The sequence below is a fragment of the Drosophila busckii genome, chromosome X (genome assembly GCF_011750605.1).
Source record: "Drosophila busckii strain San Diego stock center, stock number 13000-0081.31 chromosome X, ASM1175060v1, whole genome shotgun sequence".
In the NCBI taxonomy this organism is placed as follows: domain Eukaryota; kingdom Metazoa; phylum Arthropoda; class Insecta; order Diptera; family Drosophilidae; genus Drosophila; species Drosophila busckii.
In genome coordinates, this window is record NC_046608.1 from 5,514,525 (window position 1) to 5,539,936 (window position 25,412).

Below are 25,412 nucleotides of genomic sequence, written 5' to 3' on the forward strand. Positions count from 1 at the left end.
AATTTGTTTTGGCTACTAAAATAGTTTATTGACTTCATAGCTAACTGAATAATACTACACAACTGATTAAGCAAGTAATGCTAAATGATTTATTATCTAGTCTTCATTTTCTATTGTTTCGCTTTGTTGTTTTGTTTTTTTAACGAATTCACAGTAGACAAAACGCGGCAGTTAAATATGATACAGTTTTATTGTTATAATAATTAAATATGCACGTAAATTGCATGATCACTATTGCGCTCTCGCTCGCACACTCAACTATAAAAGCAAAGTCTGTGCTCTGTGTCTGTTTTGTTTGCTTAGACGATTATAACAAAAGGGGGGGCTTTTCGTTGTTTATCGTTAAAGTAATTTGAAACACTTTTTTTTTTTTGCTGCTTCTTGCTCTTTCGTTGTTTATGTGTGTGTGGGTGTGTGTGAGCTAACTGTAAACGTAATCGCGTTATGATAAGTGCCATTGTAAATATACAAAATAGAAATCGCTATATGTCATCAATTTATGAGCAGAACAAAATAATCAAACAACAGTAAAAAAGCAGCAACTAAATAAAAAACAAAAAAATAACACAGGGGGGATCAGACACAGATTAATGCTAATCTACAACTGTCAAGGATGTCGCTTATCAATAGAGTAAAATTTAGCTAGAAGGGCTAGTTGGGTTAGTTGATAGCTTGAGCTGCTTTTTCGGTTTAGTTAGCTGGGAAAATAAATTTGCGCATTTTTTAACGCACTTAGCATTGATTTATTTATTTTAATTAAGAAATATTAAGACATAAATATAATTATTCATTTAAGAAATTTTAAACTTGCATGCATAACATTTTTTTTTAAATGTACATAGTACACTTCTTTTTTTTTTTTTAAGTTTTGTATATAAATCAAAAATTTTTATTGTTCATTGTTGTTGGTTAATTTATTTTAATTTGTAAGTCTTTTAACAATTTTTTAAATTATTACTTTTAGTTATTGAGATATAACTGCTATAGCACAGTTAAAACTTTAACTAAAGTTCATGCAATTTCAGCTACGAACTGATTTAGTATTGCAGACTTGAGCTGCAGCTGTAGCTAATTAATATTTATAATATTAATAACGATTTAAATTCTGTTTTGATTTGGCTTGAGAAATTGCAACCTTTAAAGCTTTGAATTGTCAGCTCTGCTGTTATTTTGAATATTCTTTGGCTCTCAACTCCCGCTACTCTCTGCTTGCTTTAGCTGCTTTACTCTCTTTGCTCTCATTGCTAGCACTCAACTCCCGCTACTCTCTTCTTGCCTTAGCTTCACTCTCTTTGCTGTTTATCTCTATTTAAATTGCTGATCATGTACGTTGTCTGCTTTAAAAAAGTTTCCCATACGCTTTTGCTTATTATCTTTTTAATTTTTTTTTTTATAGCTAGCAAGCCCATTTAAAAGCATTAAGCCTAAGCTCACATTATAGCCAACTTTTCAATCATATTATGCTACAGTTAAAACATTAATCCATTCAAGACACACACACACACACACACACATATAATTTTCATTAATAATTTTGATTAAATTCGTTTCGAGTTAATGTTGCTTTGCTTTGCTTTTTGTTTTTGTTTTGCTTTTCAAATTCTTAGCGCTTTGATTGATGTAATGTGTACGCTCATTATGAACTTTTAGTTGTAACGAACACACACACACACGCACACACACATGCATGCATGTGAACATTTGTTACTTTTACCGTTTGTTCGCTCATTACACGCATGTTCTCTGGCTTAAGCGCGTCGCGCTCTCTCTCTTGCTCTCGCTCTCTTACACTTTGGGTTCGATTTTTTACTCTGCGCTTGTTGCAAAACAATCAATTTAATTGTTATCTTTAATAAACTTTACTTACATGTGCGTATGTTTTTATTAACATTGCAGTTGCATATGTGTGTGTGTGTGTGATATCAACGATAGCTGTACCAACATGATAAACAATAAAGTACTTTAGTATAAGTGTATAAGAGTTAAAAGTATAAGACATTGAAAACTTTCAGTAGAACAAAACTTCACTTGCACAATTTTATTTTTAAACTCAGACTAATAAATAATTATCTTTTAAAATATTTATTATCAAATTACAGTCAAGAAATTTCAATTAATAATATATATTTTTTAAATAATTAATCTCTTTTATTATTTATTTTTAACTTTCTACAACAATTTGCAACTTTATAGCCCACGCAACTAAGTTTACAACTCAATTATTTATTTATGCTTTGCTTTTGCCTACTTTTTATATCAACAATAGTTTTATCCTTGAGTCTGCATATCATAGCAATCAGCTACTGTCCACATCACACACTTGTCTGTCTGTTTGGCTAACTGATTCGATTTCCTTGAGCCAAATTTTCTGTTGCTGTTCTATTGACTTGTTGACAATCAAGCAACTTAAACTGACACCAGACCCTACAAAACAAAATAAAAACAATTGTGTATTTGTTTTAATATTTTTTTTTTGGCTTTTGCTTTTGCACTGACAATGAAACAATTATAGTTTAACAACTGAACGATTTTTAGTTAACTGCTGCTAATTACATGTGTTTTAATCGCACGAATTATCATTGTTTGTTTTCAATTACGCCAGAGATTATGGCGAGAAAAAGTGAATAAAGCGTAAAACAGATTAAACAAAGCAGCGGCGACACAAAAGAAGGCAAATAAACTTGAAGAAATAAACTTACGTCAATTGAAGTGTTTATAAATAATTTAATTTTAAATAGCATTGTGCAAATTTCTTGTTAAATATTAAAGAAAAATGAAAATAATATTCAAACAAAATTATTTATTCATTTGTTCAATAAGTTTCTTGATAATTTAATATTAAAAAAATTTTATTTATTATTTTTTATCAAGTAAACTAATTTTTAATGTAATAAATAAAAAAATAGAACAACAAATTTATATTATTAAAAAATATTAATAATTTGCTAGCAAGACCAAATTTAAAATGAAAAGTACAGGGTATACTTAGACTAAACAATTCTTTGGTAAAGATAATTAAAGATTATTTTTGAAAAGCTTATTTTGTATCACATTTTTTATATATATATATTTTTTTTTAATATTTTAACGCTTAAAATAAAAACTACAGGGTATACTAAATCATAGTTTAAGAGCCCAAGCGCTTAAATAAAAAAAGTTGCGGGCGACTCTTAACGTTGTTCAAGGTTGAAAGGGGGAAGGTGCTTGGGATTTGGATTTGGTTATGGTGGTGCCACAAATTGCGTCTAGAGGCGTGTTACAGTTTCTCTCTCTCTCTCTCTCTCGCACGCTCACTTCATTTTAACCGTCAGCATTTTGACGGTCAATGTCCATACATAATACACACACACACACACATACAAACGAACACTTAAACATTTCGACATACAGTTAGTTGCGGCTATTTATTATTGTTTTATTTTTGTTTTCTTTTGTTTTTCTTTTATGTGGCTTTTGTTGTTTTTGTTGCTATGACGACTTGCATTGTAATTAAAGCTGTAAAAATGTGTTTTTAGTCTTTAAGCTTTTTATGTGTCTGTATGCGAGTGTGTGTGTGTGTGTAAAAAGCACTTAAGTAACTGTACATGGGCAATAAGTGCGTCTAAAAGACTCATAAAGTTACGTATACGTAATTTATTGGTATAAGCCTTGTGGGCTCTGCTCCAGCAATAAAACAAAAGCTGTGGAAATGCCAAAAAACAAAACAAAAAAAAGTTATTAAAAAGCTGTTAAGGCTAGGGTGAACACACTTTTTCTAATTCTTTTCCTCTGTCTGCTTCTTCTTTACAGCTGCTAAGCTATGTCGTCTTGGCCTTAGACGTGGCTTCAGGCTCAGCCGATGCTCAAGTTCAGCTTTAAACTGAGCGTCATGGCGCTCCAAACTTGCCACATGCAGCTGCAGAAACACTAGACGGACAACCAAATGAGGATGCAACACGTTGCAACAGTCGCTGCCGCAGCAGACGCAGCAATTGCTGTCAATAGAGCAGGTTGACCAACAAATTTTCCCAACAAACAAACGCAGCAGCAACAAAAACAAAAAAAACACAAGCGCAGCAAATTAAGCAGCAAACAAATATAAAAAACGCAAAAACCACAACAAACAGCAACTTGAAGTGCAGCAGGCGATCAATTGGATCGCGAAAAAGAAAAAATTATCAATCGGCTTCGGCTTTGGCTTTGGCTTCGCGGCAATGTTACAAAACTCGAATGTGGCAGCGACGCCGCCGCCGCCGCCCGGCAGCGCAGCTGTGGCCGCAGCAGCAGCGGCAGCTAATAATGCCGCAATCGCTGCCTCATCCATACAACCCAAGCTGGTCGTTATACGCAGGCGTCCCAATCAAGGCTTCGGCTTTACGCTGCGTCATTTCATAGCCTATCCACCGGAAGATGATGCCGCCAGCTGGCCCCAGGTAAGCTCACCCAATACACGAGTAAAAGAGCGCAATAGAGCGAGAGCGAGTAAGCAGCGCAAGCGCGCCGGTCGATTGTGACTCTGCATATGGCAATTAGTCATCGTCGCTGTCGTCGTCGTCTGCCTTGGCACTTTTGCTTTTCGCCTTGCAGTCGCTGCCGCTGTTGACGTCGACGTCGTTACGTGAGCGCAACGCATGCGTCGACGTATTCAAATAGCCATTGCTGCTTTCTTTTTTGTTAGAGTATCCAGCGAGCATAGCAAATACTTCAAACGTAATACTAAAGCTAAAATAATTATTATTGTTTTCTTAAATATGTAGCTTATAGTATTACTTATTTTATTTATGAACTATTTAAAATTGAATTTTGAATTTGCTTAGTTTGGTTGATTGTGCATAAAGCTTGGAGTTGTATATTTTCAATATTTGTTTTTAGTTACTTAGTTAATTCATTCATAATTATGCTTAATTTTAACAATAATTTTTTGTCTAATAATTTATAATTTATTTTCAAACTTAATTAATGCCAATCTACATAATTTTTTTTAGGCTTTTTATTTTGTTTTTATCATTGCTAAATAGTTGAATAGACAGCTTAGAGTTTTTTTTAATGATTAATTTAAAAAATTGCAAAATACGCATTAAATATTTTTATTTTTACATATTTTTTTATTTAATTTAGTTAATAATTTTTTTTTTGTTAAATTGATAATACATTCTTTTTTATTAAACATATTTCTATATATAAATTAGTTTAGCTAAAATGCATTCGAATCGTTGCTATAAATCGAAGAGCATTAGCTGTTTGCTATGCTCTTAGCCTTAGCCACTCTCTTTGAAGAGCTGAAACGGCTTTTCTGCTTCTTTCCTTTTTGCACTAATTTGCGTTTTACTCACTTTACTTTTATTACACACATCGCTTCACTTGGCGTGCACGCGCTCTCACTCTCGCTCTCTGAGCTGCGCTCTTCAGCTTGCCATTCGTTTGCGCTCGCTCTTGTTGTTGTTGTTGTTTTTAATGTCGTTTCACGTTTTATTTTCTCATTTTGATTTTTATTTTCTTTCTCTGCCTGTGTAGGAAGCAACGAACGCTGGCGGCAGCAGCACCAGCGGCAGCAGCAGCAGCGGTGGTGGTGGTGGGGGCGGTGTCGTTGTTGTTGGTGGCGGTGGCAGCGGCGCTTTGGTCGGCTTGGAGCCAACGTCACCAACGTCGCTGCCGCCATACCAAGTGAAAGCGATGGAGACCATTTTCATCAAAGAGGTGCAAGTGAACGGACCGGCGCACTACGCAAACCTCCAAACGGGCGATCGTGTGCTAATGGTAAACAATACGCCAATCGCTGGCATTGCCTACAGCACAATTGTCTCAATGATCAAACAGACGCCAGCGGTGCTCACGCTGCACGTTGTGCCCAAGGAGTGCGATGTGCTGCAAATGGTGAGTGCCCGAAAAACAGAAAGAAATAAAACAAAACTACAATTAATTAATAAATGTTGCAATTGTTTATTTTATTTATGTTTTAGCACTATACAAGCATTGCGCATACGCCGGAATCGAATCGCTTGACAATGTCTGCAACGCCGCCAGCGTCAGCAGCAGCAGCGGGAAGCAGCACGTTGACCAATGGCGCACCCGCCGGCATCAAGTCGCAATTTTTGCAACAACAGTTGATCTCATATCCCGCTGTTGTTGCCAGCAGCAGCAGCAGCAGCAACGCCGCTGCAGCCTCCGTATCGCCGCATCATGCGCCAGCGTTGCACGGCGGCAGTCGCTCCGGCAGCATCACCAGCCAGGCAAGCAGCAGCTCCCAGCAACGACATCCGGCAATCTCTAGCGGCGGCAGTCTTGACTTTGGCGACATTAGCCATGGACTGCGACAACATCATCAGCAGCAGCAGCAACTCTATCAGCAGCAACAGTTGCTGTCGGGCGCCTTTATGCGGTAAGTGGCAGCAGCATCAGCTTAATCTTATCAGTTCCCAGTCCAGTCCAGTCGTCGTCCTCATCAGCTGCCCACTTGGTTAGCTGGCTGGCGTTTCTCTTTTGCCTTTTCAAAAGCCAGTCAAATGGCTATGTTTAGTGCAATTAGACAGGCGCAACGGCGGCAATCAGTGCCAGCTTGCCACCTTGCCACCTGCGGCACAGTGGTGCGCAGCTTAAGCGCAAATTGCTTTCAAGTTTCGACTCATGCGCACCGCTAGAAAAAAGATGCCATAGCTTTTGATGAAGCTCCAGCAGCAGTGATTATTGTAGATAGCGCTCATAAACTGACGCGCCAAAATCCAGTATTTGCCCATAACTGTGCTTGGGACAATTTTGAAAACGATAAATTTGAAATTTGTATAAAATGCTAAGAAATTGTATGAGAAATTTTAGAAAAATCGGAGCCACAAACGAACAAGTTGCTGAGATAAAAAATTTATTAAACCTGGATTGAAATTAACAAAAAAAAATCAAAGCAATCATAATAAACAATTTGATTAGTTAAATAATATATATTTAAAAAATTTTAGATTGCGCTTAGGCAATAGAAAGCTGCTTGCCATAGCTAAGAAAACTTTGGATTGTAAAAATTGCATGAAAAATGAAAGAACTAGCCAGTTAGGTGCTGAAAAAATTTATTTAAAATTTTTTATGCGCTTAGGCAATAGAAAGCTGCTTGCTATAGCAAACTTTATTTGAAAAATTGCATGAAAAATATGAAAAATCAAAAAACAAGCAAACTAACTAGTAAGAATTTGATAAAAATTATTTAAAAATAGCGCTTAAGCTGCTTGCTATAGCTAAGTAACATTTTTTAAAATATTTTATTATATTAATATTAACATTTGAACCACTGTGCGGCACATCAGCTGACAAATTGACAGTTTGCTTGGCTGGCTGGCTGGCCAACAGCCTTTTGGCAAATTTCAATGAACTTGAGCACACTGTGCCGCATTTGATTTATCATCACACACAGTAGAGACGCTGAGTAAACGTAAAGAGAGCGAGAGAGTGAGAGAGGAGAGCGAGAGAGGGTGGGAGGCTAGCCAAACTGACTCAACACCTCTGTCGCTGCTGCGGCTGCTGCTGCTGGGACAGTTGTTCAGTTTCATTCAAATTCCAGGCATTGAAATGAAATTTATTAATAACAATAATAATAATAAACAAAGAATTAAGTTCATGCTCTAAATGACATTAACTAAGCCACACACACACACAATAGTCGACAATATTAATTAAAAGCAATTGTAAGTGAACTTTGTGCAAAAAAAAAAAAAAAAGTAACGGCAGCTGCCGCTTCAGCCCGAGACGCCGCTGCAATTTATGTGTGGCATGTTAGCTAATGTGTGGCAACAATGTTTTGCACTCATTAATTAATAATTATGTCTGTCGCTGGCGCTTTTGTGCATAATTATAATGAGTCCATGGCCTATAAAAATTTATATGTGTAGCAAGCGCTTGTTGCATGCAACATGTAGTAACAATCACTAGCTGTCACTTACTTTGCATTTGTCTGTGCATTTTTTGTTTTTTTTTTTTTTTGGCAATGAAGCAAAACAAAATTTATGCAGCAATAAACATTGCAATCATTATAATTTTCGCTCGCTCTCTGTCGCTCTGCGCAGCTGTTTAGTTTGCCCCACTGTGCCAAACTTCACAACAAAACTTTATTAAATTCACATATTTTTTAGCTTATTTTTTTTTGCTTTTTGTCACGTGTTGAAATTTAATTTATTTTTATTTCAAGCACTTTCTGGACTCAAGCATTTATCGTTTCTAACTTGTACGTGCTGCTGCTGCGAAAAAAAAGCTGCAACTTTCGCATAGAGATAGATAAGTAGGCAAAGAAGTAGCCACGATCGCCACCCACTTGTAAAGGCGGCGCGTACAGTGGGCGAAATTCATAAATTTCTACATATTTGTTTGTTTGACTTTCTTTATTGCTTTTTAATTTTTATTTTTTTTTTTGCTGTGTTTGCTTTAATGACTGCGCAAACAAATAAACAACAAAATATATATAGCAGAATTGTTGAAATTCAAATCACAATTTTGTATTGCATATTTGCTATTGTTGTTGTTGTTGTTGTTGTTGTTGCTGCCGCCCACATTTCAACATGCACGCTTGCGTATACGCAATATTTATCATTGTTGCTTTTAATACAATGTTAATCATATATTTCTTGCTGTCAGTCCAGTCAGCCAGTCCCATTGACCAATCGTGCCCAACAACAACAACAACAACAACAATGAATTTATTAACGCGCCATTGTCAAATGATTACGACAAATTTAGTTGAAATTGTTTTTTTTTAATATATTTATTTGCCTGCACAAAGGCAAAAAGCGCAGCCACGCCCACATTACACTCACTAATGTGTGCTAGCATCGAAAGTCAGCGCCGCGCAGTCGGCGTCTGAGTGTCTGAGATCATTTTGATGACTCTTTGCCTCAAAACCAAACACACACACACACACACTAATACATAGCGCATAATATATCGTATATATGTATTAGCATGAGCCCGTTTCTTTTTAGAATAACATTTATTTTGTTAGACTTGTGGCTACAGCACTAAAGCAGAAATTGATTTGCGTCTTTAAAGTTTTCCATGTTTATCCAAATTTTCCAGCATTCAGTTCCAAGCGGCATGATAGTCTAATATATATATTAACATAACGATTTTCCTTAAATCAATCTTTAAAGGCATGCAAGACATTAATGAAGTATTCCTTCATAGAATGGAAATAAGGAATAGAAATAGGAATAGAAGCTATTCGATTAGGAATAAGGAACAGAAGAAGGAATAGTTTTCTCTTTCTATAGAATAAGGCATAGTATAGAAAGAGAAAACTATTCCATCTTCTATAGAAAGAGAAAAGAAGAAGGAATAGAAAAAGAATACTATAGGAGGCTACTAGAATAGAAATGAGGAATAGAAGAAGGAATAGTTTTCTCTTTCCTTATTCCTAATCTAGTAGCTTCCTATAGTATTCTCTTTCTATTCCTTCTTCTTTTCCTTATTCCTAATCTAATAGCTTCTATGAATACGATTTCAGTTGTTATCGTCATTTGCACATCAAAACGAGCAAACAGAAGGAGCGAGCTATAGCTTCTGAATTATTGGCACGATTTCCATAAAATTAGTCTTAACAGACGTGTTAGACTTTTATTTAGGTTCATGTGTTAAATTTCCTTAGCCGAACTAAGAGTAATCTTTATTTCCAATTCGATAAGCTAACCACTTACGTGCAAAAGAGCAAAGTATTGTATTGCAACACCCCAACGTCCGTTCTATATCAATTATAGGCTACTTGAGCCAATGTAAAGATTTCTATGGCAAACTCTAACGTTGACTGACAGTTAACGCGCTTGCATTGTTGTCCTGACCTTTATCCTTTTTAGCACACGTTGTGTTTGCATTTCAATTGAGCTTAAATGATTGATGAACGATGACAGCCAATGGACATGGACATGGCCACCACACAGTGTGTGCTAACGGTGAACCTGCGAACCCTGCGGTTCTAATAGTCAGACGAGAAATGGGTCATCGACTATTCGTAGTTCCTAATACATTTTACTAGGGTATGTCATTGGAGAACTAGTCCAAATGGAATGGACTAACCAGAAGACTGCGTAATCTTTACAACTCTGAAGAAAATGGAATATTTTAGGCTAGCTAGAAGAAGAAATGCTTAGATATTAGTAATAATAGTAGTAACATTTACTTAAAAGTGTATTACTCAGAAATCTACGCACTATTTCAAGAGAGTCGTGTAAAAACCTTTTTATTTTATTCCGCACTACTGCATTCACTTGGACGCATTCATAATATTGGGTAATGATCATTTTAACTGTGTTAAGGGTCTTCACAATTTGAACTAGTCATTTTTAGCCTGCTTATCCAATTGTAGTCTAATTAGATTCAATACAGCAAACTAAGGCGATAATGCCATGTCCGTCTGTCTGTCTGTATGAGCAACAAGAACTCAGAGACTATAAGAGCTAGAGCAACAAAATTTAATATATAACTGCTATAATATCTGAAGCCGTGTGCTATTATATTATTTTATTTTATTTGCTCCGCCTTACGCTGGAAATCGAAAAAATCAATTTGAGCCCACAATATCGTAATCTAAAATAAATTACACACCAGATTCTTTATAAAATAAGCTATGCAGCTCATTTTTATCTATTAGATAAGACTCTAGACACATGACTCTGACTGTTTATTTCTTTCAACTAGTCTGAGCTAAATGTTATGCTCTCAGCTGGAACTGCAGGGTGTAGTGAGCACACACACACACTCGTGCGCAGCACTGTGCACACATTGTACCGAATTTCAGAATGACAATTAGAGCTCTATGTACATTGGCGCAAAACAAGGCGCTACAGGTACAGAGCAGAGCTATTGGCTTAATCAGTTGACTGATTGCCGTATGGACATTGCCACTTGCCACACACTCGCTGTCCTGTCCTGCTCCTGATCCTGTGGGGCGTGGGGCATGCAAAATAATTGTGGGCTGGAAATAAGCTGTAGCAGCTTGCAGCAAGCTGTGCAACTATTTGTGGCACGTTGGCCACAATTGATTAAAAGCGCGTATTATATAGCAGAAAATATCAACACACATATATATAGCTATCTATACAAGTCTATATATATATATATGTATATATATGAGAAAGAAAAAAAAGGAAGCGCCCAAGACCGTGTTATAGTTTGGGTGGGTCGCTGCCTGGTGGGTTGGGTGGATTATATTTTTTTCTGCTCTGCGCTGCGCTGCTGTGTGTAGAGAGCCCACTCAATAGCTTGGGGGGCTCTTTTCAATTGGCCGGTGCCCTGCCTCGTTGCTGTCGCGAGCTTAATATGAATTTCATACAGGCGCGCACACAAAGCTGATTTATTTATTATTTTCTTTCCTTTTGTTGTTGTTGTTGCTGCGCGTCGCTTGTTATTTTTTTTTTTTTTTTTTTATATATTTCAGTTTAGTCGCATGGACTTTGCGTTGTACTTTAGTTTAGTGACTGCTGTTGGCGAGTGGAGCGCGTAGATTTTCGCTCAAATCCTCCGCTCTGCGCATCGAATTCAGTTCCTGAGTGCGTAAAAACAAAAGCCAAACAGCAACAATTTACTTATCATTCATATCGTGTTTTTGTTTCGTGTTGTTATCGATGGCTCTTTTTTTTTTTATGCAGAGACCTTGAAATACATTGTTGTTAAAAAAACAACAACAACAACAACTTTAATCCATTAGAAAGCCTCTGCCAACAACAAAGCCCGCGAGCTTGTCTCAATTTCTCAGCTCAGTTATTTTAATTTTTTTTTTTTTTGAATACGTCTTACGTTTATTTTTTTTCTTTTTGTTCTGCGTTTCCGTTGCGTACGTTGCCCAAACAATAGTCGCGCTGTTGACGCTGACATCGCTGTCGGCGTCGACGTCGCTGTCATTGCTGTGAAGTGTCGCCAGTGTTGCCATCGTCGCCGCTGGTGGCGACGGCGTCCAGCAGCGAAATCGATAGCAAAACAACAACTAAAATTATAAACATTCAGTTCAATAAACACAATAACAAATAAATAAATAAATGTGCACTTAAATGCTCTAACTAAATGCTAAACAAAAATATAGAAAATATCAAAAAAATGCTTTAAAAAATAAATTCTAATATTCAAATGTTGTTTTTAGCTTAGTCTTAATAGCAAAAAAATAATAGCAAAAATATCAATTTATTTCTATTTATTTTTTGCATAATTTTCATAAGCTAGCAAAAAAAAATTAAATTGCGCAAATATTAAAAATGCACTCTGACTTTAAAATAATTTTATATTAATAATTCTCGATAATAAATATTTATTATTGCACAAAAAAATTAATACTAATATTGCAAATATACTTCAATTTTCAAATTCTTCAAACTAAACTAAATTTGTTACAAATCGTACTGCAAAAAAAAAGTTGAGTTTTGAAAATATTACAAATAAACTCTGAGCTTAAAATAATTATTTTAATTATTTTTTTTAATAATTCACATTGCTAAATATTTAAAAAAAAACAAATATACTTCTAACTAAACTACATTTTTTTAAGAATAGTTGTTATTGCTATATATGCTTTATATTTTTATTTATAGTAATCTTTTTTAAAGATTTTTTTATTGGTGCAAACTCGTTTAAAATAAAACTCATTGCTATATATGATAGCTATGCAGACTAAAAGCATAAAAATTTATACAAGTGACTGCTAATTTAGTTAAAAATAATTGTTTAGCTAAAGTAAAACTAAAAAATGAATTTTATTAATATTTGAATTACAAATAGCAGCAGCTGATGTTGCAAATTCTAAGCTAGCGAAATAGGTAATAACTGAAATTACAACAATAAAGCGATAAGCCAACTAAGCAACAATTAGGGCGTGGCTGATAAACAGAAGCAAAAAAAAAAATATATATAAATATATTTATAGAGTATTTGCGAAACGTTAGAAATGTGTTTGGGCAAGGTATGTCAGTTATTTACGACTTGTTAATTGCAAAGAGGCAAAAGTGTTGGCCAAACGCAAATCAGATAATAAAAAGCGAGAGAGATAGAGTGTGAGAGAGCGAGAGAGAGAGAGTGACGGCGGCGCTGCATACACAACAAGCAGGCAATAAAGCGCGAAATTCCTCACATAGATATAAACACACACACACACACAGACACAGCTGTAGCTACTGCATATGGCATATATATGGGAAAATGTGTGTGTGTGTGTGTGTGTGTGTCTGTATTTTGAATAGATACAGCTATATACAGCGATTTGCTATTGATAACAACAATTGACATTAGAGTCAACACTTGTGTCAGTTGCATTTTATTTTAATATTTAATATTTATTTATAGTTCACTGAAATGTGAATCATAATTAGATAGCAAAGTTTTAATTGCTAAATGCTTTTAGCCAAAAGCTTGTATCCCTTAGTTGCAACTGCCACAGATTGATAAAGTAATTTGACCTTTAGGACTGACTGAGTGAGTGACTGACAACTCAATCAGGCAGCAAACTTTGCCAATGCGTTTTCCAATGCCAATGCGAAGCTGTCTGCCTGTCAAACAACGCACTCAATTTACTTAGTTAACCTGGGCTAAGAGTTTTAGTGCTGCTGTCAGTACCAATTGCAGCAGCAGCAGCAGCAGCAGCAAACTGACTGAAGCTGTAGCCTGAGTTTGAGTTTGAGTTTGAGTTTGCTGCCAAGCCATAAACTAATTGCACTTGCTTTGACTACAGCATAGCTGCATAGTGTGTGTGTGTGGGCGCATCCTGTGTAGCAACATCCTTTCAAACAAATAAATTCAATTTACTTGCCATGCAATTCAATTTGTGTGTTTCAATCAAGCAGCGCTCTGCTCTCAGCTGCTGCTGCTGCTGCTGCTGCATTCAGATTTTAGTTGCTTGTACTAGTTGTGGTCTAACGGTCATGGTCATTAGTTGCGCTCTCGCTCGCTCTTTTGCATTAAACAAAAAATTCATAAACAAATACGCGTTTGCTATCATTTGCTCATTTAAGCAAACAGTGTGTGTGTGTGTGTGTGGCAAGTGTTTGTTGTGAGCGTGGCTGGAAGCGTGACTGATTTCTGTTTTTGCGTAAATTGCGCAGCGCTCAGCGTATTTGGTCGTCGCTTCGCCGTGACCAGCGTGCCCAATCGGCTCGACAAACGTCAAAGCCGTCAAAGCCATCAATGCGCTCAAAGCGGGGGCGACTCTCATTGCTGCGACTGCGGCAGCGACTGCGGCAAATGTTGTTAATGGCACGCGCCAAAGTGTCTCAGCTCCATTGATGGTGCGTCGTCCGTCGTCGTCCGTCGTTCTCCCCCCAGCAAACTGACCAAGCGACCTTATTTTGTATTTCAAACAGGTGCCCACACACACACGCACACTCTGAGACACACACACACACACACACACACACACACGCATGCTGCTTATTAATATTTATTTATAATTTGGCTTAGTGACGTAGCCAACTGCGTTTTTTATTGCGCGCTCAGCTCTCAACTATGACAACTAAACGCAGTTTCAATAAAAAGTAAATAGCATTAATAAATATTAAGTATTTATTTATTAATCAAGCAGCAGTTTATGCGCTAAAATTAGTTAAAATGCCTATTGTTGCTTTTGAGCTCAACTGCTTTTTTTTTAATGTAATAAATAAATAGGTAACAATTTTATTTTAAAAATAATCAGCATCAACTTTTGCTAAAATTTAAACACATTTAATACATAAAACAATCAAATAAAGCCAATAAATATATTTTAAATAATTTAAAGGAAATAAAAATCTTTTCTAATAATAAATTAATTTATATTATGTATATTTTGGCTTTTCCTTTCTTTGCCTAATTTTTCTATTTTAATAATTTATTTATATTCAGCCAATATATATATATTAAATAATTTAAAGCAAAAGCTTAAACAAGAAAAACCTTTTGAAGCTAAATAAATACATTTATATTATTTATGCGCATATTTATTTATTTTTTGGCCATTTTGTTGCTATGTATTTTTTTTTTTTTACATTTTTTTTAATACAACTAATTATGAAATATCAATACCAATACTTTGTTTTTAATTATTCAAAATGCTGCTGCAAAATTTTATTTTTTTAGTTAAGTTATTAAGTTAAGCTAAATGAATTTATTAGCAAAGGCAAATTTCTTACTGCGTTCTTTACAATAAAATATACATAAATAATTACTAAATTTAATGCACAAAATAGTTGAATTAACAATATGCTTAGTTTAAAATATAAATCATTTTATTAATAAAGCACTGACTGCTTATTTTGCTAAGCTGCAGCTAAATTAGTTGATGCGTTTATCATGTAATGTTGTCATGACTTGTTTAAATTAAAAATTAATTAATTTGTATATTAATTTTTTGTTGTTGTTCATTTGCAGTGCCAATCAGCCGCCAAATCTAACAGTATTAGCCAGCACATCGACGCGGCAGCCGAAATCGGCGGCAGCAGCTTTGGGTCAAGCGCTTTATGCGGCAAATGCCAGTGGTGGGGCGGCAGCTGCTGCAGCTGGCGGCGGCGCTGGTGGTGACAACAGTGATCTGATGATTAGACTGCGCGAGTCTATAAAGCAAAAGGAGGAATTTCTAAAGTCGCCACTGCCAGCGGGAGCAGCAGCAGCAGCAGCAGCAGCGGCGGCGCTAGCGGCAAACGGCAATCAGTCATCGCCGCAGTCAGCGCAGTCGACGCAGCAGCAGCAGCAACATTTCTTTCCAACGCATATGCCAGTGGTGCCACCGCGTAGCAGCAACGTGCGGCAGCAAGTGTTGCACAAACAGCAGCAGCAGCAGCAGCAGCAACTTGTGCTTGGCTTCGATATGTATAATTGCTATGCAGGCAACAAATTGGTGCAGCGCGCAGCAGCGCCCCAGCAACAGCAACAACAACAACAACAACAGCAGCAGCTGCTGCAGTCGCGCTCGCTGCCCAACAACAATGCCAAATATCCCAAGGAGCTGGACTACTTTGAAACTTTACAAGAAACTGGGGTAACCAACAAAGTGTAAGCGACTAAATATTATGAATTTAAGGCTTTGTTTTTGATTTGATATTTGTGTGCTTACAGCTTTGAGCGCAAACTGGTCACACACATGTCCAAGGGCTTTGATCCCTTCAAGCCGCTCTCCATCAACACTGAAGCCGCCAGCGGCTCTGGCTCTGGCGGCGGCGGCGGCGGCAACAACAACAGCAAAAAGTCGAGCGTTCTCTATGAGTCGCTGCAGCAGCATCCGCTGCATCAAATGCACTCCAAGTATCAACAGCACAGCAGCCACCAGCAGAGCAACATCGTCGCCGCCAGCACAAGCAGCAGCACCAGCAGCAGCATGGTCGATGGCCAGACGAGCAGCCGCATGGAACTGCACAAGGCGACGCTGGCCAATGCCACGCTGGACAGCAGCAGCAGCACACACAGCAGTAAGATCCCCGAACTCTTAGCAGTGTAGCAAATATATTTGAGTTACAGAGTCAGTTGAGTCGAGTCTTTTAATCAAAGAATACTTTAGTCCGTAGCCAGAGCCAAGACTCGCCTTCAAGTCGTATTTCGCACTAGCAGTTTATCAAATATATTTAATTAACATTCGAGAGTCTTTTTGGAGTCATCAGTCTGATTTCTAATTTCTAATTGATACGTTTGTGTGTAGAAATTGATCGCATGGCTACGATTCTTCTTGAAGAGTTGATTCTCAATCAATTTGAATATTATGTCCAGATCCGCAAAAATGTTGCAAATGGAGCTTCAAATGCAGTTGATTTTGCTATAATAGTAATATTTCTGAAATTATTTATTATTATATGAATATACCACAGGCGTACAAATAGAAATATATAGCTAATGCTCATCAGAATCGAAACAGCCATGATATGTTTAGGTTAGTGGCTAGTTAGGTTAGGCTAGTGGTGCCTTGCACAGTCTCCAGATAGATAACAAAAGCAGTGGAAATAAATGGAATAATATTTTATAAATTTGGTTTAGCTTATGTACAAATATGACTTTCTGTTATTTGAATCAGTCAATTCTGCTCAGTCAGTTACATATCTAGGACTCTACAACATAAATGATATTTCAAAATTACTAAAGCTGTCTTGAAATTGATCAGTTAACACATAAACATATTGCAATGATAACTTTACAATGAATTTTATAGGTAAGCTAAGCAAGAACTACAAAGCTAACAGCACATTTTAAACAGCTGCATAATCAATTTGCGATTGTTCTATATATTTTCTAATTTTTGCTTTCAATTAATTACATTTTGTGTCTCAATGAAAGACTCAACAATGCGATTTAGTCTAGCTCCTATTAATGTTCCTCTATTACTTGCAGAATACAGCAGCGTCATGCTGGAGCATCATGCTCAGCCAGCGGCCAGTTCAGCGCATACCGTAGCCAGCCTGGCGGACATTGCCGAGAGCAGAGGTAAGCCAATTGGTAACTGTCAACGCTTGACTACAGTTTGTTATTTATTAATCGATACCTTTTTTTTTTTTTTTTTGGTTATAGCTGCTGCCATTGTTGAGGCCTCCGCTGTCGTCAGCAGCGTCGTGCGTCGCTTTAAGCCGCTCGCCTCGAGCTCCTTCGATGAGGGTAAGCCCATGCGTCGCATCTCCTATCTGCGTGCCACCAACAATGAGAACAATGAGTACGCAGCCGAGTCCACAGTTGTGTCAGCAGAATCCGCTGGCGCTGGTCATGCTGCTGCTGCTGTCGTCACAGCGGCGACTGCGGCTGCTGCTGTCGTTGAGCCGCATAAAACCAAAGCGCTGGTCGAGGAGCATCCCGATCCCACCTATGATGTCATTGCTGGCGGCGCTGTGGGCCACGAGTTCATCGAAACGCCCAATGGACTGGAGGATGTGCGTCTATCCGCGCTGCATGGCAGTCGACGCGCCTCCATGAGCAGCGAAATGCGCAGCAGGTGCGTCCAAGTGACTTTAATTGTTAATTAGCTGCTTATTAACGACTTCACTTTTAGCATACACATTGATGCGGAGCTGAATGGCAAGTATGTGCCCAACGAGCTGGAGGCCTTTGAGACGGAAATCGAGATTAAGTCGTCCTGCATAAATGGCAAAGTAAGCAGCGCATTGGACTTTTATAAATTTAGGCTAAGCAACTAAATTTCTGTTCGTTGCTCACAAATCAGGGCAAACATTTGTTTCAAATTTAAAAATTTAATTGTTAAATTGTATTCAATGATCTTTGCATTGCTTATCAGTTAATTTTACTGATTACTAATTGATTATGATTACAAATAATCAGCATTAACTCACTTGACCAACAATCTATTAAATTAGTTGACTTATTGTTGAATTGATTAATCACCAACGCTAGGCAATAATTTTATAAGTTTTAGCTAAGCGAATTTGTTAATTGAACTGCCTGAGCACGAATTTGAATTTAAAACTAATAGAATATATTCTTAGAATAATTTTAAAACTTATTTTCAACAAGTTTTTGAGCTACTTTAGCCATTGACTATCAATAACTTTAACTGTTTGCTGCTTTCATAATTCAAATTAATGTATTGTTTATGCGCTATCAGCTATTGAAAATAATCGTAATTTAATATTAAGTTGTCATTTTGAAGATAGTTAATATAAACTAATAATTATTTAACGCTCGTTTGTTATCTAAACCCCATTTAAATTTCTTTATTTTTAAATAATTTTCAAAAATTTTTGCACATCAAAAATATTGTAAACAACATATTGATTCTTAGCTTAGCTTTTAATTATATTATTTGAATTTATTTGAATATTTTGTGTTTACAATACAAATAATCTTAATCGTAGTTGATCAATTAATCAATAATTAACAGCTTTCTCAACTTAAGATTATTTAAAATGAAACTCATGAACTTTGCTTAACTTTCAGCGCATGTCGGAGTATCGCTCATGGCGACAGGTGAAGCTGGAGATCAAGGGCGATCTGCTGCGCATCTATTCTGGACGCCATGGCAAGTCGGAGCATAATGTAAGTGGAACCCCCAATAGAGTTTGTAGGCAAATTTTAATTTCAATTTGTCAATTGCAGGTGATAGAGCTTGATATTAGAAATTTTAAATTTTTTGACGAGTCGTTGGACAAGAAAAAGTTTCTCATACGCATGCAGTCGAAGCCGAGCACCAGTAACGCGCATTTGGCCACACTGGGCAATGAGCTGAACCTGGATGCGTATGATGCGCATGATAAGTTAACCTCATCGGGCAGCAGCAGCGCTGCCGAGCCGCAAACGCCGGCGGCGCCTAGCACAAGCTGCGGTCCCTATACTGAAATATTGTTCAAGACGAAAAGCAGCAACGAGATGAAGCGACTGTTTGGACTGCTGCAGTGGAAGGACAGCCTCAACTATGATGATGTAACAAAAAATGAATTAAATTTTAAACAAAGTTGTATATTAATTGCTTTTTATTGTTGCTTGCAGGAACAGCCAGCGGGCAGGCAGCTGGCGGAGCCGCAGAAAACGGCGGCCACAGCGAGCTATTTGGATGATGTGGTCGGCGGCGCAGCGGACAGCTCACCGCTTAGCTCACACTCGGGCGGGCAGCTGGAGGGCTCCACGGTGTCCACAATAGCGGCAGCAGCTGCTGGCAACAGCGACTCCATATCGCCAGTAATGAAGCTGCGCAAGCCTTCGGGACACAAGCATGTGCCAGACAAAGATTTGGGCTCGCCCAAGTCAAAGAACTGGAAGGATTTGCTATTCAGGCGCGGCGGCAGTGGCGGCAGCGCTGGCGTCTCCAGCAGCGATCTGGCATCACCTTCAAGCTGCGCTGGCAAATCTATTGGCTCCATTGGCGTGCCACTGCGCGCCTGTCCCATGTCCAAGCTCAACGCCTATGTGCCGCATCTGGTCGAAGTCTGCACCAACATTGTCGAAACCAAGGGCCTGAGCGTCGTTGGCATTTATCGCATACCCGGCAACAAGGCGGCCATATCAGAGCTCTCGGAGCTGGTCAACACCAAGGACTTTCAGTTCGATAGCTGCGCCACCGATGTGCGATGGGAGGACGTCAATGTGGTTAGCAGTCTGCTCAAGCTTTTCATACGCAGTCTGCCCGACGCGCTAATGCCCGCCAGCTTCTACATTAACTTCATCGAAGCGGACAAGAAGACGGGCCTGGAGCGCATTGTGCTGCTCAAGGAGATTGTCGAGTCGCTGCCACGTCATCCCTACGAAACAATGAAGCATCTCATACGGCATCTGTGCCGCGTCAGCGACAACTGCGAGGTCAATCGCATGGAGCCAAAGAATCTGGCCATTATCTTTGGCCCATCCATAATACGCACGCCCAACGATACGCTCGAGACGGCCGTCAAGGATATGAAGCATCAGTGCCGCATTGTCGAGCTGCTGGTCACGCAGGTACGAGTCTCATTTTATATACAAGAGGGTGGATAAATTTCGAATTCGAAAATTGTAAATCTACAAAGCTCATGCAAAGTCTGAAAATCAAGTCGAGCAGGCTAAAGATTTCGATAAAATTTTTGTATTTTATCATAGCAATCAATTAAATGAAATTCTTAGTCATTTGTATATCGAAAGTCAGTTCCATAACAAATATAAATAATAATGTATTGTAGCTACGTTCCATATAAAAATAATATATATGCCAAAGCATGGCTATTAAATTGAGCTTATCAATTAAATTATTTAAGCAAAATGAATAATTGATTACGATTAGAAATCATTTATATTAATGCAAAACTACTTCAATTAGCAATGAGCATTGAAAATATTCCGAATTCTGTTTGATTATTTGAGCTAATTTTGTATTTCGAATTCGAAAAAATTATTGTAATTTAATCATTAGTTTAGCCGCTCAGTGATGACTAAGAGTTGATGTTAGACCCATTAGTTGCTTGCTGAGATCGTTCTTTGAATTCTTTGTAGATTTCGAATTCGAAAAATCGAGCCGCTCTATTAAAAATATATCAAAGTGTATCCTAATTCGAATTTATTGCTTTTTTGCAGTACGAGTATTTCTTTGAGAACGGCAGTCTGCCTGAGGTAGCGGATTTGAGTGGCGCTGCCGCGGCCGCCGCTAGCCCCGCACAGCCGCAACAGACGCAGGAGGATCAGACGAGCATGCTGCTGCATAATCTCTCCAAGATTGAGCGCATCACAGAGCGCGAGACGCGCACCTCACGCTTCATACCGCAGCTGCGACGACGCACGCACGGCAAACGCAGCGCCGTCAGCTCGGACACCTACTCCGGCGAGAGTGTACTGGTAAGCGGCAATAACCACAACACCACCACCACCACCACCAACACCACCAATCCTTTACGCACCCAACATCATCATCACAATCACCACAATCAACATCATCATCTTCATCATCAGCGCCGGCAAAGCATTTGTGATTTTGGCTTAACTCTGCCTGGTGTTCAATTTCAGTCGCTCGACTATGCCAAGGTCTCTGCCAGCAGCACCAGCAGCAGCTCCACGCTGCACAGCAGCAGCAAAAACAGCAGCAGCAACAGCCAGACCACCAAACAGCTGAGCAGCTCCACCGTCGCCGTGGCCAGCACCAGCTCCTCGAGCACCTCAAAGAGCAGCAGCTCAATCACCACCACCACCACCAAGAAGCGCAGCAGCGCCGCTGGTTTCTTATCAGGCGCCAACTCGCGCAGCGCACAAGCGCGCAAGGCCAGCCTGGACGAGAAGGACTCGGGCAGCATGGACTCCAGCAGCGGCCTGGGCAAGCAACCGCAGCAGCAGCCGCAGCGCTGCAGCGTCGACATCTCTATACTGCTCACTGATGATGACTCAAGCAGTCGGCTCAGCGACACGGGTAAGCAGTCAACACAATCAAAGCAAGCAGTGCACTGCGCTATGGGTTACAATTTTTTGGCATAAATGTAATTTTTTTTTTGATTCCTTAACAACAAGAGGAGATAGCATACACATTATTGTAAAACATTTTTTTGGAATGCTCGTCAACCGATTCAGAGCTGCTTTGAACTGCAGCTTGAACAAACTTAAAACAAAAGTAAGGCTCAGCAATATTTTATTGAATTATTTTTTAATACACATTAGAGACACATCAGCCATTAAATGTTCTTCTTCAAATAAGAACATTGCATTTAATTGATTGAAATATAAGCAAGCAAAGTTCTCACGCAATTTAGTTCTCACGCTTTTGTGTTTGTCTCTTCACCTGCAGTCAAAACGAAAACAAAGCAAAAGCACCGTACAATGCGTTGCAGCGACGCTCTGCTCAGTCGCAGCAGCGAAGAGTAATTGAGCGCAAGCGAACGAAAGCAGCGCTACGCTCTCTCGCTAGCAAGCACATAGGCTGATTAGCACAAGCATTGACAGTTGCTTACGCTCTCTGAGCGGCTTGCGCTCTTATCTTCTGTTCTTGCACTGTGTGTCAAAATGTGTGTTGCTGGCAAGCAAGCGCGGCCAGTTGTGTTTTAACTTTTGGTGATGAAACAAATGAAGTTAGTGCAGTGTAGTGTAGTGAGTTAGCATATGTATGTATGGTGAGCTATGATCTAACTGTTAATTATCATTAGATACTGTACTTGGTGTAGACAAGCATTTTTTAAATGGGATTTTAACTAAAAAACAGCAGCCTAGCTTTGATTATGTCTAAAATACAAAATCGTTCTTTTAAAAGGAGCAAAGTATGCAGATTTTGAATATAAATCGACATTCACAATTCAGAAAACCAAAATAAGATGTTGTCTATGGCTTATTAACTGTGTACGTCTCAAATTTGTGCCAAAATGTTTGTCTCTTTACCCATAGTGCAGTGCACTGCTTCAGCGCACTCAACTTTGCTCATGCGTTTGCTTTGCAGGCTCCATGTCGTTGACGACCATAACGGACACGCTGGACAGCAAGCTGCGAAACTTACGCAGCGGTTCGGAGTCGAACGATGAGAACGGCTCACCGGAGTTTCCCAAGAATCGACGCCATACGCTGGGACAGCCGCTGCACTTGCACTCCGAGAACATTCCGTATGCGGACGAGTCGCCGGAGCGGCTCTTCCACAACTTTTGCCCACTGGATGCGCCGCATGCGCTGCATCTGAGCCGCAGCTGCACGGCCACCAACAGTCTGGGCGACACCAAAGACGACACCAAGGAGCGCCAGCAGCTGAAGCTAAAGCCCACGCTGGCTCCGCTGCCCGCCAGTCTGCTCAAAGCAGCGCATAAGCTGCAGCACTCGGCCACAGCGCCCATACATCAAGGCAGCTCCACAGCGCCCACCAGTGGCGCAGCCACACCCACCGCTGGCACTGGCTCCAGCAGCGCCTCAACGCCCACCGCCCAAGGCAGCAGCAGCGCCACCCAGCGCAATTCCTACGGCAGTCGCAACTTGCGCTTCAGCAGCTTGCTGGCCTACGAGCGCGGCGCCGCTGCTGCTGCCGCTGCCGCCGCTGGCGAGGACGCCGACGATTCGGAGGGCTCCACCACTAGCGATCCCAAGGAGAAGCTGCTTCTCTCCACGCCGGCGCCGTCGTTTTTTCACGAGCGCTACAACAAGAAGCGGCGCGACCATCGACTCTTTCGCAGCGCCAGCTTCAATTGTCGCAACTACACGACGCGACATCTGAGCACTAACTGCAGCAGCGCTACCGCAGCCGCTGCCGCCGCCGCTGCTGCCAACGCCAGCTGCTGTTCGCCCTCGTCGCAGTGCGCCGCCGCCGCTGGGCTGACCAAGGACGAGAAGACTGACATGAATCTGACCAAGAAGCGTCAGATACAGAACAAGCAGAATCGTTCCATCAAGCGGCGTCATACGGTCGGCGGCCCACACGATTATGCAGCCAATGCTAGCGTCTGCGCTGCAGCAGCCGCTGCCGCAGTTGCAGCTGGCGTTGACCTCGCTTCGATCAACTATAATCATCACAATCGGCATCATCAGCAGCAGTTGCTTAAGCTGGGCGGCGCTGCTGCCGCTGCAGCGGGCAATGGCGCAGCTGCAGCCGAGACAACAACCACAACAACGACAACAACCACAGTGCTGCGTCGCTTGGGCGCAGGCAGCGCTGCTGTTAACGCTGCCGGCGGCAGCAACAGCGCCAGTGAAGTGAACGTTGCATTGCCAACAGTTGCCAACACTTCGAGCAGCAGCAGCAGCAGCAGTAGCAGCGCTGCCAGCAACAACAACAACTCACCGCTAAGCGAGGGCAGCAATGGCAATAACGCTACCGGCGTTGGCAGCAGCAGCTCAACGCATAGCAGCAGCAGCAGCGTTGCAGCAGCCAACAATGCAGCTGGCGGCGGCGGCGGCTTAGCTGCTGGCGATCCATTGCTAGAGGTGGGCATACGTATTAAAAATAGAGCGCGCTACTAAAGCAACCGAGCGAGAGAGAGCGTGAGCGTGAGGGCGAGCGAGAAAGCAGGAACGTGAACGAACAAGTAAAGCAAGCAGGCGAATTGAGGTAAGTTTAAATGTCTGTCGTCAAGCAGTTTTGCTTCATTTGCTAATGTTACACTTTTTCTAATTGCAGCAAGCGCATGGCAAACAGCAACAAAAGGAAAACAAAACAAATGAAAAACAACTCTAGTATTAGCTGCAAAGTATATATCACATATACCTATATATATATATATACAAATTATATATTATATACATATAACAAGTATTTATGTGCAACAAACAAAAACAAACACACATCGAGGGAACCAAGTTATAAACAAAACGAAATAGCGCTAGCATGTGTTAGACAGAGAGAGAGAGAGAGAGAGAGAGAGAGAGAAATGATGCGTTAGTATAGCAAGTGAGCGAAAGAGAGAGAGAGAGAGATAACTATTTTGTATAACATATACACAACAAGGCAGCATATAACGTACGTATATATTTATATATATATCATATAACATAAATATATATATTTATATATTTGCGCAGTAGCGTATTTAAACGTTTATATATTTATATAACTACTATATATACATATACACACACGCAATCACAAAGAAGTTCGTCTTGTCGCTCACACACTGTGCACTGCTTGTGCTGTGGTGTACTGCTTGGTGCCCTGCTTGCTGGCAATTCGTACCTGTACCCATTGCTGTTTAAAGCGTGTAAGCCTGCGTAGTTGCAAACAACAGTTTTGGTGCCTTAATTGTTTGCTTTAAAAGATAGAAAGAAAAAAAAAAAACAACAATGTAGTATAATTTTTTATCAAAAGTATTTTATGCTTTTCTTTTAGGCAACACTGCCCTCAGCCAAATTGGTGCTTTAGCAAAAAAAAAAAGAAATTTTATAAATGAGAATGTTTTTTTGCAGCCAGCAAGCAGCGCAAGTGACGACAACAAAACAAACAACAAAAGCAAAACGTAAACATTTCGTTCAAAGTAAATCCCATTTATAGATATATTTTATTAAGGCTAAACGGACGAAAGAATATCGAACATAAAGGCAAAATTATTGCAAACGAGTATTTCAACAACAACAAACAAACAAACTAAAAGAAATATATATTATAAATAAATATACAT

The 25,412-nt window shown here is 39.5% G+C and overlaps 1 protein-coding gene across 3 annotated transcripts in view; it reads left to right on the forward strand.

The window, feature by feature from the left end:
• LOC108606620 (serine-rich adhesin for platelets) overlaps positions 1-24,523 on the forward strand; it is a 42,272-nt gene extending 17,749 nt beyond the window's left edge. For 2 of the 3 annotated variants that reach the window (XM_017996903.2, XM_017996905.2), the window contains 14 exons: positions 3,790-4,412; positions 5,494-5,853; positions 5,940-6,358; positions 15,328-15,948; positions 16,012-16,361; positions 17,272-17,364; positions 17,449-17,863; positions 17,921-18,020; positions 18,823-18,921; positions 18,982-19,305; positions 19,372-20,313; positions 20,923-21,745; positions 22,760-24,349; positions 24,419-24,523. In XM_017996903.2, coding sequence (XP_017852392.1) covers positions 4,194-4,412; positions 5,494-5,853; positions 5,940-6,358; positions 15,328-15,948; positions 16,012-16,361; positions 17,272-17,364; positions 17,449-17,863; positions 17,921-18,020; positions 18,823-18,921; positions 18,982-19,305; positions 19,372-20,313; positions 20,923-21,745; positions 22,760-24,261 — 6,267 coding nt within the window. In that variant the 5' untranslated portion in view covers positions 3,790-4,193 and the 3' untranslated portion in view covers positions 24,262-24,349; positions 24,419-24,523. The remainder of the gene's footprint in view (positions 1-3,789; positions 4,413-5,493; positions 5,854-5,939; positions 6,359-15,327; positions 15,949-16,011; positions 16,362-17,271; positions 17,365-17,448; positions 17,864-17,920; positions 18,021-18,822; positions 18,922-18,981; positions 19,306-19,371; positions 20,314-20,922; positions 21,746-22,759; positions 24,350-24,418) is intronic. The other variant, XM_017996906.2, reaches the window with a different exon arrangement.
• Positions 24,524-25,412: the final 889 nt, after the last annotated feature.